The 13,962-nt window shown below is 45.2% G+C and overlaps 1 protein-coding gene across 1 annotated transcript in view; it reads left to right on the plus strand.

Moving 5' to 3' along the window:
* LOC126142207 (fibrosin-1-like protein) overlaps positions 1-10,494 on the plus strand; it is a 454,843-nt gene extending 444,349 nt beyond the window's left edge. The window contains exons 3-4 of the mRNA XM_049915286.1: positions 4,720-4,839; positions 10,393-10,494. Coding sequence (XP_049771243.1) covers positions 4,720-4,839; positions 10,393-10,494 — 222 coding nt within the window. The remainder of the gene's footprint in view (positions 1-4,719; positions 4,840-10,392) is intronic.
* Positions 10,495-13,962: the final 3,468 nt, after the last annotated feature.

Here is a 13,962-nt window from a genome sequence, read left to right on the forward strand (position 1 = left end):
TCATGCAATTTGTATACCAATATTTGTGTCAAGTTTGGTAGGGGGGGGGGGGGGGGCGGCTATCTAAGCCTACTGCGTCCCTTCGCTGAAGGTGCATACCAAAATTTCCACTACTTACGACTAATACGTTACCAACAGTTGCTATACGATTTTTGAAGATGCCTCAAAAGGGCGAAAATCACAGTTGATGCACCATGGCCATAGAATGGAAGGATTTATATAATCTTATTCACTGTACAGTCGCATATCATTTGGGTAGTTACAACCGATTCGACACAACTGTCATCTTTAGATATCCTTATTTTGCGTTGCTTAACACCCCATAATTCGTCCGCATAAGTCACCTACCGAAAGTATCGAGAAGCTGAGGCTGTAGCAGCTAGTCATATTTTCCGATGACCCTAACTTATTTCTTCCCTGCCTTTCCCCTCCCGTACTGCATTCAGATCTTCATTTGAAAACAGCGGAGATTTTTTTTAGTTGGGAATACGGTACAAGTTTCCTTCTGTCCAACGTGTACGAATGCCGAATTGATTTCTTCGTCTGTGAAACTGGCGACAATGCCACTCCTTTCTCAGTTTTCATTTATTTATTTTGGTATCAGACGAAGCTCGTTCCACCAGATACAATTATGTCACATAACGATACAAAAAGAACAGTTGTCTGACTTGATTACAAAATGTAAAGCAGAACTGTTAGAGACAATTAATGTACAAAGTATATTTGTATGACTGCACTATTCAAATAAAAGTCACGTTATTTTGAACACAAAAACTTATAGTTCCCTTTTAAGAAGACGAGTGAATGGCTGATAAATTTGTCAGCATACCTACCCTCAAAAGAGCTGGTGAAAGAGGGAAATAATGCTTTATTTTTAAAATATTGTACGGGATAATCGTCCTTTGAGGATTAAATTCGTCACTTTCTGTTGGTGTATGTACAATGAGCTCATTAGTGAGGCAACAGTCACAGATTGGATAGTGTACTAACTTAAACAAACATCTGCGTTGATTGGTATGTGTACGTACTCCGTTATCCTTTATCGAGAATGGCTAAGTTTGTTGGTATTGCAAACTTCTAATATTCGTGTTGATGAAGTTCTAATGCAATGTTCTCGTTTTTTTCCAATATTTCGCCTTCTCTCTCTCTCTCTCTCTCTCTCTCTCGTGATCCAGTCGCCCACTTGGGGACCACGCCGACTATCCTGCCGCACGTCTCCTCTTCCCTTTCTGCTGGAGGGCACCCGACGTTACTGCTAATGAAGGCAGCGCACCACCGCCCTCGGAGCTGACGGCAATTGTGTTAGCTCATTACGCCACTAACAGACTCATCGCCACGCCGGCGCGAGCAGTTTGCATGCTTACGACCGGCATTAAACAATAAAAACCGCCGCCGGCATTAACATTTATATCATTTCGCAGTCGGCGGCCGTGGCGGAATCTTGGAAATGCGCGCGCACCACGTGAGCTATTGTGCGCTGATGGCAATGCTCCATTTGTCGGCTGTACGGAGCAGGCAGTAACGGCGTCGCCGCTTTTAACGAGCCGTTGCCTCCGGCAAGGAGTCGGAGGCGCCGAGAAACTCGCACCGCGCCGCTACACCCTCCTAGCGCACTGCCTAATAGAATATTATCTTTACGAGCCGACGCTGCGTTTCGGTTTCTTATTTTTTCGCGGGCACCGAGAGGGGCTCCTTAGGCAGCTCGTAAAAACGATCCCATTGCAGTTTTTTCTTGCTGTGTGAGGCTGAATAGTCGACATAAATTTTCAGCCGTTTTTCCCATGCATATTATGCTAAACGTTTGCAGTTTACTCTTCGGCTACGAAACAAACGATGGCCTGGCTTTGATTGTACCGACATCAGAAACAGCTACGACTATCTTACTTTAAAAAAAAAAAAAAAATTGCAAGCTGGAGCAGAATATTGGTAGAAGTAGTCGTGGTTGGACGGAAAGTAGCTGTGGTCCCTAGAAGACACTTCACAGTTAAGTAGGAAGCGCTGTACGTATAGTGGGTAATATCTCTTTGTTGATGACCGACTGAAGTTTATTGCAAGACGTCATTTTAAGCGCAGTATATCGTAATGCTGAGTTTTCGTGCAATAACGGTGACATTTACATCATATCGTAACTCGGTCTGTCACTCACCCCCTCTCTCTCCCTTTCTCCCCCACTCTCCCTATCCATCCCCCCTCCCCCCCGCCCGTCTCACTACCTGTGTGTGTGTGTGTGTGTGTGTGTGTGTGTTTTCTTCTTCTTCTTCTTCTTCTTCCTACTATTCAGTCCAACGAGACAAATGAAACATGGGAGCCAAATGGTATTGGGTTGCTTAGAGCAGATGCTCTTACTTGCTGAAGCGTTGTCATTTACAGGCCTTGGCGTAATATTTTATCTTACTAATCGCTTCATATTACGTCAATGTGTCAGTGCGCAGGAAGTGAGCGTGTCGACAGCGTTCCAGGGGGCGGCTAAGAATGGTACTCTGTACCGAAACCAGTAGCTCGTAGACGAAATAAGTAAATTGTGACTATAGACTAAAACAAACATTTTCGTTACTATTGGCTGCAATTTGTCGCAAAGTTGCCTCGCTTTTCAAGGCACTTTGCTTGTCTTAAGTTCGTTCTCCATTTTTCTTTTACAGTTCTCAGCTCTGAAGAAGAACTAAGAGCGGGTCTAAGGCTTCAGTTCAGTCCCTTGTTGACCAGTCTGGTATGGTAGTTGATGAAGATAGCAAAACGAAAGTCGAAGTTTTAAATATCGCATTCAAGAAGCGTTCACACAGGACAATCGTACAAACATACCGTTATTTGACCATCCGACAAACTCCTGTATGGACGACATAGCAATAAGAGCCTCTGACGTAGAGAAACAACTAAAAGAGTTAAAAGAAAATAAATCAGCAGGTCAGGATGAAATCCCAGTTCGGTTTTTCAAAGACTACTCTACGGCATTGAGCCCGTACCTAGCTTGCATTTATCGCGAAGCTCTCCTCCAGCACGAAGTCCCAAACGACTGGAAAAATGATCAGGTGATTCCTATACATCTGAGTGTAATACAGAGGACCTGCAAAGTTACAGATCACTATGCCTGACTTCGGTTTGCTGAAGCATCCTGGAACGTATTTTAATTTGGAATATAATAAATTTTCGGTAGAGTGAGAAGCTTATGTCCACGAGTCAGCAATGTTTTAGAAAGCTCGTGCGAAACTCAGCTTGCCCTTTTCTAACATGATATACTTCGAACAATGGATGAAGGACAACAGCCAGTCTATATTTGTAGATTTCCGGAGAGCATTTGACACTGTTCCCCGTTCTAGGCTGTTAGTGAACGTACAAACAAATGGAATAAGTCCACAGGTATGTGAGTGGCTCGAAGACTTCTTAAGTAATGGAACCCAGTATGTCGTCCTCGACGGCGAGTGTTCTTCAGAGACAAGGGTGTCGTCAGTAGTGTGACAGGGCCGCTGTTCTCTATGTACGTCAGTGATTTGGCGGACGGGGTGGGCAGCAATTTGCGGCTGATTGCTGATATGGTGCTGTGGTGTACGGTAAGGTATCGAAGTTAATTGGCTGCAGAAAGATACACGATGACACTGACAAAATTTCTAGTTGGTGTGATCATTGGCAGCTAGCTCTAAATGTGGAAGAATGTGAGTTAATGCCGATGAGTAGGAGAAACAAATCTGTGATGTTCGGATACAGCATCAGTAACTTACTGCCGGACCCAATCAAAAATAGTTCAAATGGCTCTGAGCAGTATGAGACTTAACATCTGAGGTCATCAGTCCCCTAGAACTTAGAACTACTTAAACCTAACTAACCTAAGGACATCACACATATCCATGCCCGAGGCAGGATTCGAACCTGTGATCGTAGGAGTCGCGCGGTTCCGGACTGCAGGGCCTAGAACCGCGTGGCCACTGCGGTCGGCCCGGACACATTCACGTCGTTTAAATATGTGGGAGTAACGTTGCAAACCGAGGAGCTTGTGAGGACTATGGCAGGGAAAGCGAATGGTCGACTTCGGTTTACTGGGAGAATTTTAGGGAAGTGTGATTCATCTGTAAAAGAGACCGCATGTAGGACGCTGATGCGACCTATTCTTGAATACTGCTAGAGTGTTTGGGATCCTTACCACGTCGGATTGGAGGAGGACATCGAAGCAGTTCAGAGGTGGACTGCTAGATTTGTTACCGGTTGGTTCGAACAACACGTAAGTGTTACGGAGATGCTTAGGGAACTCAAATGGGAATCCTTGGAAGGAAGTCGACGATCTTTTCGAGAAACACTATTAAGAAAATTTAGAGAACCGGCATTTGAAGCTGACTGCCGAATGATTCTACTGCCGCCAACATAGATTGGAACCACGAAGGTAGGACTGGAGAAATTAGGACTCATGATGAGGCTTGTAGACAGTAGTTTTTCACTGTCTCTATTTTGGAATGGAAAAGGAAAGGAAATGACTAGTAGTGATACAGGGTGCCCTCCGCGAGCGCAGTGTACTGTGGCTTGCGGAGTATTTAGGTAGATATACATGTAGATGTACGTATATTAGGACCCAGTATTGGATCTTGTGGACGTTCCCATTCACAAAAATATTTTTGTCAACATCTGATGAATTACTAAGTAAATGTTGCAGCCTTCTTTTTCCTACATATGACGTGAGTGAACTGTTAGTATTTAGCAGGGAACCCCTTAGTTTAGCGCTGGTGCTTGTTGCAGGCGGGGGTGACGCTGAACCACGACGCCGGCACGAGCGACGACAGCGGCCGGGCGTCGGAGCGCCTCAACGGGGCGTGCGCACCCCTCGAGAGGGACAGCTCGCACGACCGCCTCAGCGACGTAAGTACCACACTGTGCACAGCACCTGCTGCAGTGCCGGATCAAGCTGCTCTTGCACTACATTATCTGCGGATTTCCTACTTCATTCACAAGCTCTGTAGTTAATTGGCAACGTCCCGAATAAATAATCTTCGGGGTTGTGGGGAGGGGAGAGATGAAGCTCCGCCTACCGAATTTCAGCACACTGACATGCGCCTGCGCGCGCGGCCTCGTATCTTCTAGACTGGGTATTGAGTAGCCCAAGTCTATCTGGAACGTAGGGTTTACCTAGAAGGGCATTTCCTACCACTGCTGTGGATTGTAGATGGTGGTGGTGGTGGTGGATATCTTGTTTGATGGTTTTAGTCTCGGAGAGGAGTAGCTGATGGTGAAGCTTCTATGTTGACCTGTCTATTCGATCAGGGCAATGGGCCTCTTATAGTGGTCGTGATTGTCATTTGGTCGTCCTAGCTGCTGGACGAGTGGGTTGTCGGAAGTGCGGGTGGTGTTGCAAAACCGGCGCGCCGCTTCTGGAAATCGCTCCTTTACTACTGGCTCTTCTACAGCTTCGTGAAGGAGACGGCGAGGAAAGTCGTTTGGTACATGGTAGACGCGCCGCAAAATCTTGTTTTGTCGTTGTTGGAGCTTCTGTATGTGCGAGGGAGCAGCGTTGCCCCAAGACTTCACTGGCAGTCCGTGACTGGGCGGATGTAGGTGCGGTATAGGCGCAGACCATTGTCGTCTGGGAGCGAGGAGGTTGCGTTGAGCATAGGGTATAATGCCCCGGCCCTCTGAGACGTCATCTGGCGGACAGTGGCGACGTGAGCCTTCCAGGTTAGCTGGCGGTCGAGGAGGACTCCAAGGCAGGTGGCAGTAATTGTCCAGGTGATGGGCTGGCTACAAAGCACCAGTGGTTGCGCATCAGGTAGGCGACGGCGGGGGAAAGATGACGCTCTTACCTAGCGCTGTGCTGGCGCTATACGTGTGTGTTCTGTTTCGTCACTGCGCGGCACAGCACAGCACAGCACGGGATGGCGATCGCTTGATAATGGCTACTGTGCACGCGAGTACGCTGCGGCGGTGCACAAAACATTCGTTGCCCGAAGTCGACTGTCTTCGGTCGAACCAGAACTGAGGAGATTTCGTTCAGGACTTTGTACATGTAAAGCCGTACGGTATTGTTGGCTGAGAGACTCCGAAGGGCAGGTTCAATCGCCTAATTGCAAAGGATTTTCTTTCCCTCGCGCAGAGTCGCAGTGTGAGAGTTGTGCGTTTAAGCGTATCTGGTAAGTGTAGGTGACTGTTATGGATGTGTGTAGGGTGGTCTCGTGTTCGATGGAGGATGATGAGGAAAGGGAGAGGGTGAAACCAGATGCTGGCACTCCTTTCGAATTGCACCAAGGGGCAGCCGAGCTTAAAGCCCCCATACGACGGACGATAACAGTGTCACATGCTGTCAATTCGTGACACACCTCGGAGATGTTTGGAATTTAATCCAGTGCACTGTGGTGCTGAGGAACTTCACTCCGCTACCCGTACTCCTATTTGCCGTAAAGGCAAAGGTAAAGCAACTAATAACACGTGGCGTACCCAAGCGGTTAACCATCCAAGTATTAGCGCCACCCAAGATTGTTTAACTTCGGTCATTTGACAAGAGTGGTGTATTCAATGACGCAAGACATTTGGCTAGGGCCGGCCGGAGTGGCCGTGCGGTTCTAGGCGCTACAGTCTGGAGCCGAGTGACCGCTACGGTCGCAGGTTCAAATCTTGCCTCGGGCATGGATGTGTGTGATGTCCTTAGGTTCGTTAGGTTTAATTAGTTCTAAGTTCTAGGCGACTGATGACCTCAGAAGTTAAGTCGCATAGTGCTGAGAGCCGAGCCTTTGGCTAGGATAAACTGCAAGAAGTTCATTATTAACGTGTCCACAAATACAGGATATAGAAATTCCTCCAATAGATTTCGTACGGTAATCGCACTTACTCTTAAGCCATTCCTGTTGTCAGTTCACTCGTCGTAGCCCTATCGCTATTTCATCGCCTTCCCTAAACTCGTAGGCAGGGGGAAGTAATGGCTTCCCAAATTGGTGTAACTATCAAATTTTGTTGTTGTGCTTGTTGTTGTTGTTGTTGTTGTGGTGGTGGTGGTGGTGGTGGTGGTGGTGGTGGTGGTGGCGGCGGCCTTCAGTCCGAAGACTGGTTTTATGCAGCTCTCCATGATACACTTTCCTGTGCAAGCCTCTTCATCTCCGAGTAACTACTGCGACCTACTACGATTTTTAACCCCCTCCCCCCCTCCACACACACACACACACACATTTCCCTCCAGTACCAACTTTGTGATCCCTTGACGTCTCAGAACGTGTCATATCAACCGATCTCTTCTTTTAGTCATTTTATGCCACAAACTTCTTTTATCCTTAATTCTGTTCAGTACTTCCTCATTGGTTAATGATCTTTCTAATCTTCAGTATTCTTCTGTGGCACCACATTTCAAAACCTTCTAGTCTCTTCATGTGTGAACTGTTTATCGTTCACGTTCCACTTCCATACAAGGCTACGCTCCACACAGTTCTTTCAAAAAAGACTTCCTAACACTTCAGTCTATATTCTGTGCTAACAAAATTCTCTTCTTCAGAGACCTTTTTCTTGCCATTTCAAATATAAATTTTATATCCGCTCAACTTCGGCCATCATCACTTATTTTGCTGCCCGAATAACAAAACTCACTCACAGTACTTCCTTTAGTTTCTCGTCTACTAACACAGTTGCGTCAGGATCACCTTATTTAATTTGACTACATTCCGTTACCCTTGTTTTGCCTTGTCAGTGTTCATCTTATGTCCTCATTTTAAGACACTGCCCATTACGTTCAACTGCCATTCCATGTCCGTCATCGGCAAACCGCGAAGTTTAAGTCGTAGGATCAATATTGGTACGCGCGTTCCTACATTTCTTCGGAATCCAAACTCATCTTCCCAGAGGTCAGCTTCTACCAGTTTTTCCATTCTTCTTTAAAGATATCGTGTTAGTATTTTGCAACTTTGGCTTTCTAAATTGACAGTTCGATAATATTCACGTCTATCAGCAACTGCTCTCTTTGAAATTGGAGTTATTACATTCTTCGTAAAGTATGAGAGTGTTTTGCCGTACATCTTCAACCCAAGGTGGAAAACTTTTGTTATGGCTGGCTTTCTCAAGGAGATAAGTAATTCTGAGGGAATGTCGCTCATTCCAGGGGCCATGTTTCGAATTACGTCTTCCAGTACTCTGTCAAATACTTCTCGCAGTATCACATCTCCTATCTCATCTCTGTCGTATTTTGGACATAATTCTTTTTGCTTTCAAGTTAGAAGTATACTCTCGGTTGAAAATGCTGTACACTCTTTTTTACTGCCTTAAAAAAGGCTTTAAGTTGTTGCTTATTTCAAAAGAACTAGTGGGCGCGTCTTCGAGAGCGTCAAAGCAAACAACAACCATTCTATAGATGGAAGTGCTACTTTTTCCTCAAGTTCCAAGAGCGCATGACAGCTCAGTTTAGGCAAACATGTCAGAATTTAAAACGCTGAAAATGACAATGAAATTTAAATTAATTTCAAATTATTTATCTAGGAATGATAGGAAACATTAAAAAGTTATAAAGGTGACCTTAGAAGTATGCCAGTTTTGCATTAATTGGGATCGAAGAAGACGTTTTGCTATCTTGAAGCATGGGTTTTTCACTACAAGAATCCTACGTTGAATTCGTAACTGGGCACAGCTAGTTTTTACAGTCGTAGATCTGTCCCTTTTTATTGACCTAAGGAAACACTCATTTTTGTCCAGATTTAATTAATCATACATAATAGCACGTTCCCTGCCGTAAGGGGTCTATAAAGACGTGACTAATAGTGTTGACATCAACCAAGAGAGCCAGCCAGCTGCGTGTTTATGACGGAGGGAAGCTGGGAAGTGTACAACTCCAGTGTCGAAGCACTTAACGAGGCAGTAGGAAGTCGGCACGCAAAGTAGGCCGTGTGGCGCCGTAAAGAAGCCACTTTACACACGCGAGCGGTGCCGCCAGGTGTTTTGAAATCGTTTATTGAGGCTGGAGTGTCGCCTAACGAGAGAAAACAGGCTCTCCTAGCCACGGCAGCCGTGAAAGTGGACCGTAAACCGCATGCGAGGTTTCTCTCGGCCCGCCGCAGAATGTCGTCACGGGATTGACTGTCAGTGGGTCGCCGGACGTGTCGTCCTTCTACTGCACATCGGTAATTTAGTTATTTACAAGGCTGTAATTATTACCACGAATGAATAAAGTGACGAAAATAGGTTTTTGTTTTGTGATGTCTCTGGTTTTCTGGGTGCGATTGACTTATAATGTGCGTTGTGCTGCGCTCAATTAATGTTCAGATGCTTAGAATTTTGCTGTTACGTGTATCGCTGCCTTGACTCCAACCAGACCGCGCACAATTGTTCATAGCCAAGTCCGACTCCCGACGCCCACTACGTCCTTTGTTGCTCTCTCGTCTTTCAGAGCTCGAACTGATATTCCCTGAAACGCAAAATTCTCTCAGCGTCTGCCAACACTAGTGAATTTGATGGCCGGCGGGTTTTTAATCAAATGAATTGCGGACCGCCAAGTGTTACTAAACGCCCCTGTGTATTAGGTTTTCTGACATTTTTATTTCTATGAACACCTTAATTATGCAGTCCCAGAAACTTGGCTTTTAGCCACGATACTGGTCTCATCAGATTTCATTCCATGACCATATTGGAGACTGCTCAGCAACAGCTCATCAGTTTAGCTATTTCAGTGTCTCGTGGACTATAGTGATAGTCAACCCAACTTACGACATGCCACATTCGCACGGAATGCGATAAACGGCTCTCGGAGAGCTAGATAGTCATATCGAAATATGAAAATAAGAGTCACGGTTGCAGTGTTATTTTTAATTGAAAGTAACACGTTTCACCTTGGTTAGACGTCATCAGATAGTGTAACTGTTCTGAAGTAAAAATAACTTGCAACCGTGAGTATTTTGTTTTCAGTGTAATTATGAAAACCGATTGCTGTATTAATCAGCCAACGATGGAGTTGAGTGAAGACTACCTAGATCATCTTTAACATTACAAAGAATACTTAATATCGTAGTCGAAGGGAACGAAGTGCCCTGGATCTTGGGTTACCGAGGAAGAGGAGCCAAAAATCGCTTATGCATATATTTTTTGTTATGTTAAAGATGGTGTTGGTCTGCGAAAGCCGCGTGTTTATCGTGTTTATCGTATAGCATGCGAGTCGCACGGTAATTCGTTTTATGGATGAGTTGCATCTTTTCGTTTTGGCTTCTCTCGGTGCTTGCTACGAAACTGTGAGGCGCAGATTTCAGTGTTTATTAGGACTGCAGACGTTGATCTGCAAAGAAAAAATTAATTGCATAATTTTTCGTTGTAATAACTAAAACTGCTAGTTGTCGTGCCCTGTGTGACAGTACATGCTACTTTTCCATTACTGTGTACAGTACAGTCTTTTTAATAATGTTCAGATTATCATTTAGTCATACCCTTAATTGCTCCATTGTTTCCTTTTTGTTGCAGGCAAGCAGCCGTTGCAGCTCAGGAAAAGGCTATATCGTAAGTATACACACACCTGTATTAACAAGTCAGTTGATGTTTTCTGTCTATATCATAAATGAATAAGTGAGGTTCGCTGTCTTTTTGACGTACCTGTAGACTACACCGACCGTGAGTAATGAACATAGCCTTTGTTATGAGTCCGTGTACCACAGTACCTTCACAAACAAAACAAACTAATAGCAGGTCTCACCTTGGTCTTAGTGTCATGTATTGTGTCGTTCTTCTCACCGCTCAATAGTTGCGTTACGCTGGTAGGATTTTAAGAAGAGGTCTGATGGCAACCTATTCACATTGGACTTTTGTTTTATTTACATCATAATATATAAAAGCCGCCCGGTCTAGGGCATCATGTGACGGTCCGGGCGGCTCCCCCTGTCGGAGGTTCGAGTCGTCCCTCGGGCATGGGTGGGTGTGTTGTCCTTAGCGTAAGTTAGCTTAAGCTAGATTAAGTAGTGCGCAAGGTTAGGGGCCGATGACCTCAGCAGTTTGGTCCCATAAGACCTTACCACTAATTTCCAACATATACAATGCAGTACTTCATGATTAGAACACCGGAATCGTTTTGGGGAGCCACGGGTTTAAAATTTCTATCGTAATTTAAAATGTATACTGTTTCCCTAAACTACCTCATGTGAATGCCAGGACAGTTACTAGTAAGATAATGGCTGCTCCCTACCGACATTCCTGTAAGACAGATATAGAAATGGAAGAAAGCAAGAAGAGTTACGTAGAAGTGAAAGAAATATCCACCACCTCAGGGCCATCCGTCTATGTTCTTTTACAGGGGTAGTCAGCAATCTTGGAACTGCTAGATTGATTGTCCCGCAGTTCTCTGCGTCTTAAGTATCTGCTATATGTAAAAGGAGATGGTATTAAAACGGGAACAAACAAAAATATACTTGCCCAGTTTTGGACTGGCAGAGGTGTTTTGTAGGTCGCCGAAGCACGCCGCCGTAAGATAAGGGCGTGCGATGACTGCGGGCGTACGGCACAGCAGTGCAGCGAAGCAGACAGATTTGGGGCACTTAACGTCCCGGTATCTGCGGCGGCAGCGCTAATGGTACGGCTCCAGCCAGCCGGCTATTACCAGATTAACGACCCCGGCTAACATTTTATCACTCCTGCGACGCTGGAGGGACATAATCCATATCCCACGGTCGCGGGAGCGCTCCGCAGCCGTTTCCGCCGCCGCAGGTAATTAATGCTCGGGTAATTGGCAGCCGTGACGGGCGCCACGCCCCCTTCTCTCATCCATCCCCCCCCCCCCTGCCCTCCCACCTCTCCGTACCGCGCTGCCGCTCAGATTGATGGACTCTTCGATGAGCTCCACGGACCATGGAGGGAAGCTGAGAGCACGGTCGCCGCAGTTTACTTGCTCTTGGTCTTGTGCTGTAATAAACCGCTTGCGCTTTTTCACCTCGACTTGTCTTGACGTGACTTTACTTTCACTGCAGCAGGTTATCGCGTTCAGTAGGAATTACGTGACAGGGATTTTTACCAGTACCACAGCGAAATGAAGAGTAGTCTCCTTCATTGAAATAAAATACTGTAGTACGTACTACAGGATGGTCCGTTTTCTTTGACAATCAAAATCGTCCTCCTCATCAAAATGCTGTTGCATGATCGGTTTATTTCGACATGCAAAAAGGATAATTTGTTGTGAACCATAATGCTTCGAATGCAAAAGTTTTTCACGACAACCGGAGGTATGTTTACTTTACTTTCACTTTAAAACTGAACTCTCCGTTGTTTACCTTGAAGTAAAAAGTTCTGATATTATTTCAGCAGTCACTTTGAGTAAAAACGTGACCTATTGGCGACCTCTACATCCTATTCGCCGTCATGAACAATTACTTCTCTTCATTGCCATCGTGGCTTGCCTTTACGACCACTACGAATCATAAAATTGGTCGTGATGTGCAGAGACGACAACCAATTATTATTATTATTATTATTATTATTATTATTATTATTATTATTAAATATTTTTATTTCATCTCTTTGCCTCTCGATCATAAAGGTCATACTTACGTTACAAAACCTCTGTCTCTTTGTTCCACACATCGGACATATCTTCACCTAGCACAATTGATTTTCCGTGTTTTTCACTTGTATTTATAACACACTTCAAATTCTGAAGCCATTCGTAATTATCCTTCATATTCAAATTTATGCACGGGCATGCCCTTAGCGGAATCCAAATCAACCACTATACTCACAGATTGGCTCAAGGGATATATATCACGTATTCAAACAGATATTCCATATTTATAAACAATACAGCCCATACGTGCTACCCTGCAATAACTAGCGCTTGCTCAGACGCACTACCAAATGTTGTTGTTGTTGTGGTCTTCAGTCCTGAGACTGGTTTGATGCAGCTCTCCATGCTACTCTATCCTGTGCAAGCTTCTTCATCTCCCAGTACCTACCGCAACCTACATCCTTCTGAATCTGCTTAGTGTATTCATCTCTTGGTCTCCCTCTACGATTTTTACCCCCCACGGTGCCCTCCAATACTAAATTGGTGATCCCTTCTTCTGGTCAAGTTGTGCCACAAACTCCTCTTCTCCCCAATTCTATTCAATACCTCCTCATTAGTTATATGAGATCACATCTAATGTTCAGCATTCTTCTGTAGCACCACATTTCGAAAGCTTCTATTCTCTTCTTGTCCAAACTATTTATCGTCCATGTTTCACTTCCATCACTACCAAATAACACGGAGAAATACGAGGGACGTTCAATAAGTAACGCAACATTTCTTTTCTGAAAGCAGATGGTTTTATTCAAGATACCAATACATCATATTATTCCTCACTCTTTAGTCCGCAAAAACTGCTTTTCAACATAATCTCCGTACAATGTGACAGCTTAACGCCACCGTAACGGGAGAGCTTTTATACCTTCGCATCAGCAACCTACTGCTTCCCGCGGAGTGCGTCTTTCATTCGCCAAAACAGATGAAAGTCGGAAGGTGCGAGATCGGGGCTGTAGGCCAGATGATGAAGAACACATTTTTGAGCACCCCAACTGGCGGACGACATTGTCAGCACTACCATCAGAGACGTTCTGTTGCCCAGCGAGATGTTTGATTGTGGTCCATCGCATCTCGTATTAGGGTCCGCACGTTCTAACACTACAGGATTCACAGCTGTGAGCGGCCGGACGGCAAGCGGGACATCGGAGAGGTTTGCGCGACATTGTTCGATGATGAACGGCGCCTCGCCCGACGACTCACCGTGCTTTTGTTCACTGTCAGGTCTGCTGCGCACACATTCTGCAAGCGCCTACGGATATCTGCGACGCTATGTTTCTCCCCCAAAAGAATCTCAGTGACAACTCTGTCTGGAATGTACCTCCGGTACCGGCGTCACGTTGAAGGCAACTTACAGCGCCGCGATCTGTCGGGACTGTAGGTAATTGTAGTAGCTGAGCGGAGAATATTACATTTTATCCAACCGAAATTGCCGAGAAAAGAATTTGTTGCATTAGCTATTGAACGCCCCTCGTATTTTATGCAAACAGTTC

Source organism: Schistocerca cancellata, chromosome 1 (assembly GCF_023864275.1).
Source record: "Schistocerca cancellata isolate TAMUIC-IGC-003103 chromosome 1, iqSchCanc2.1, whole genome shotgun sequence".
In the NCBI taxonomy this organism is placed as follows: Eukaryota; Metazoa; Arthropoda; class Insecta; order Orthoptera; family Acrididae; genus Schistocerca; species Schistocerca cancellata.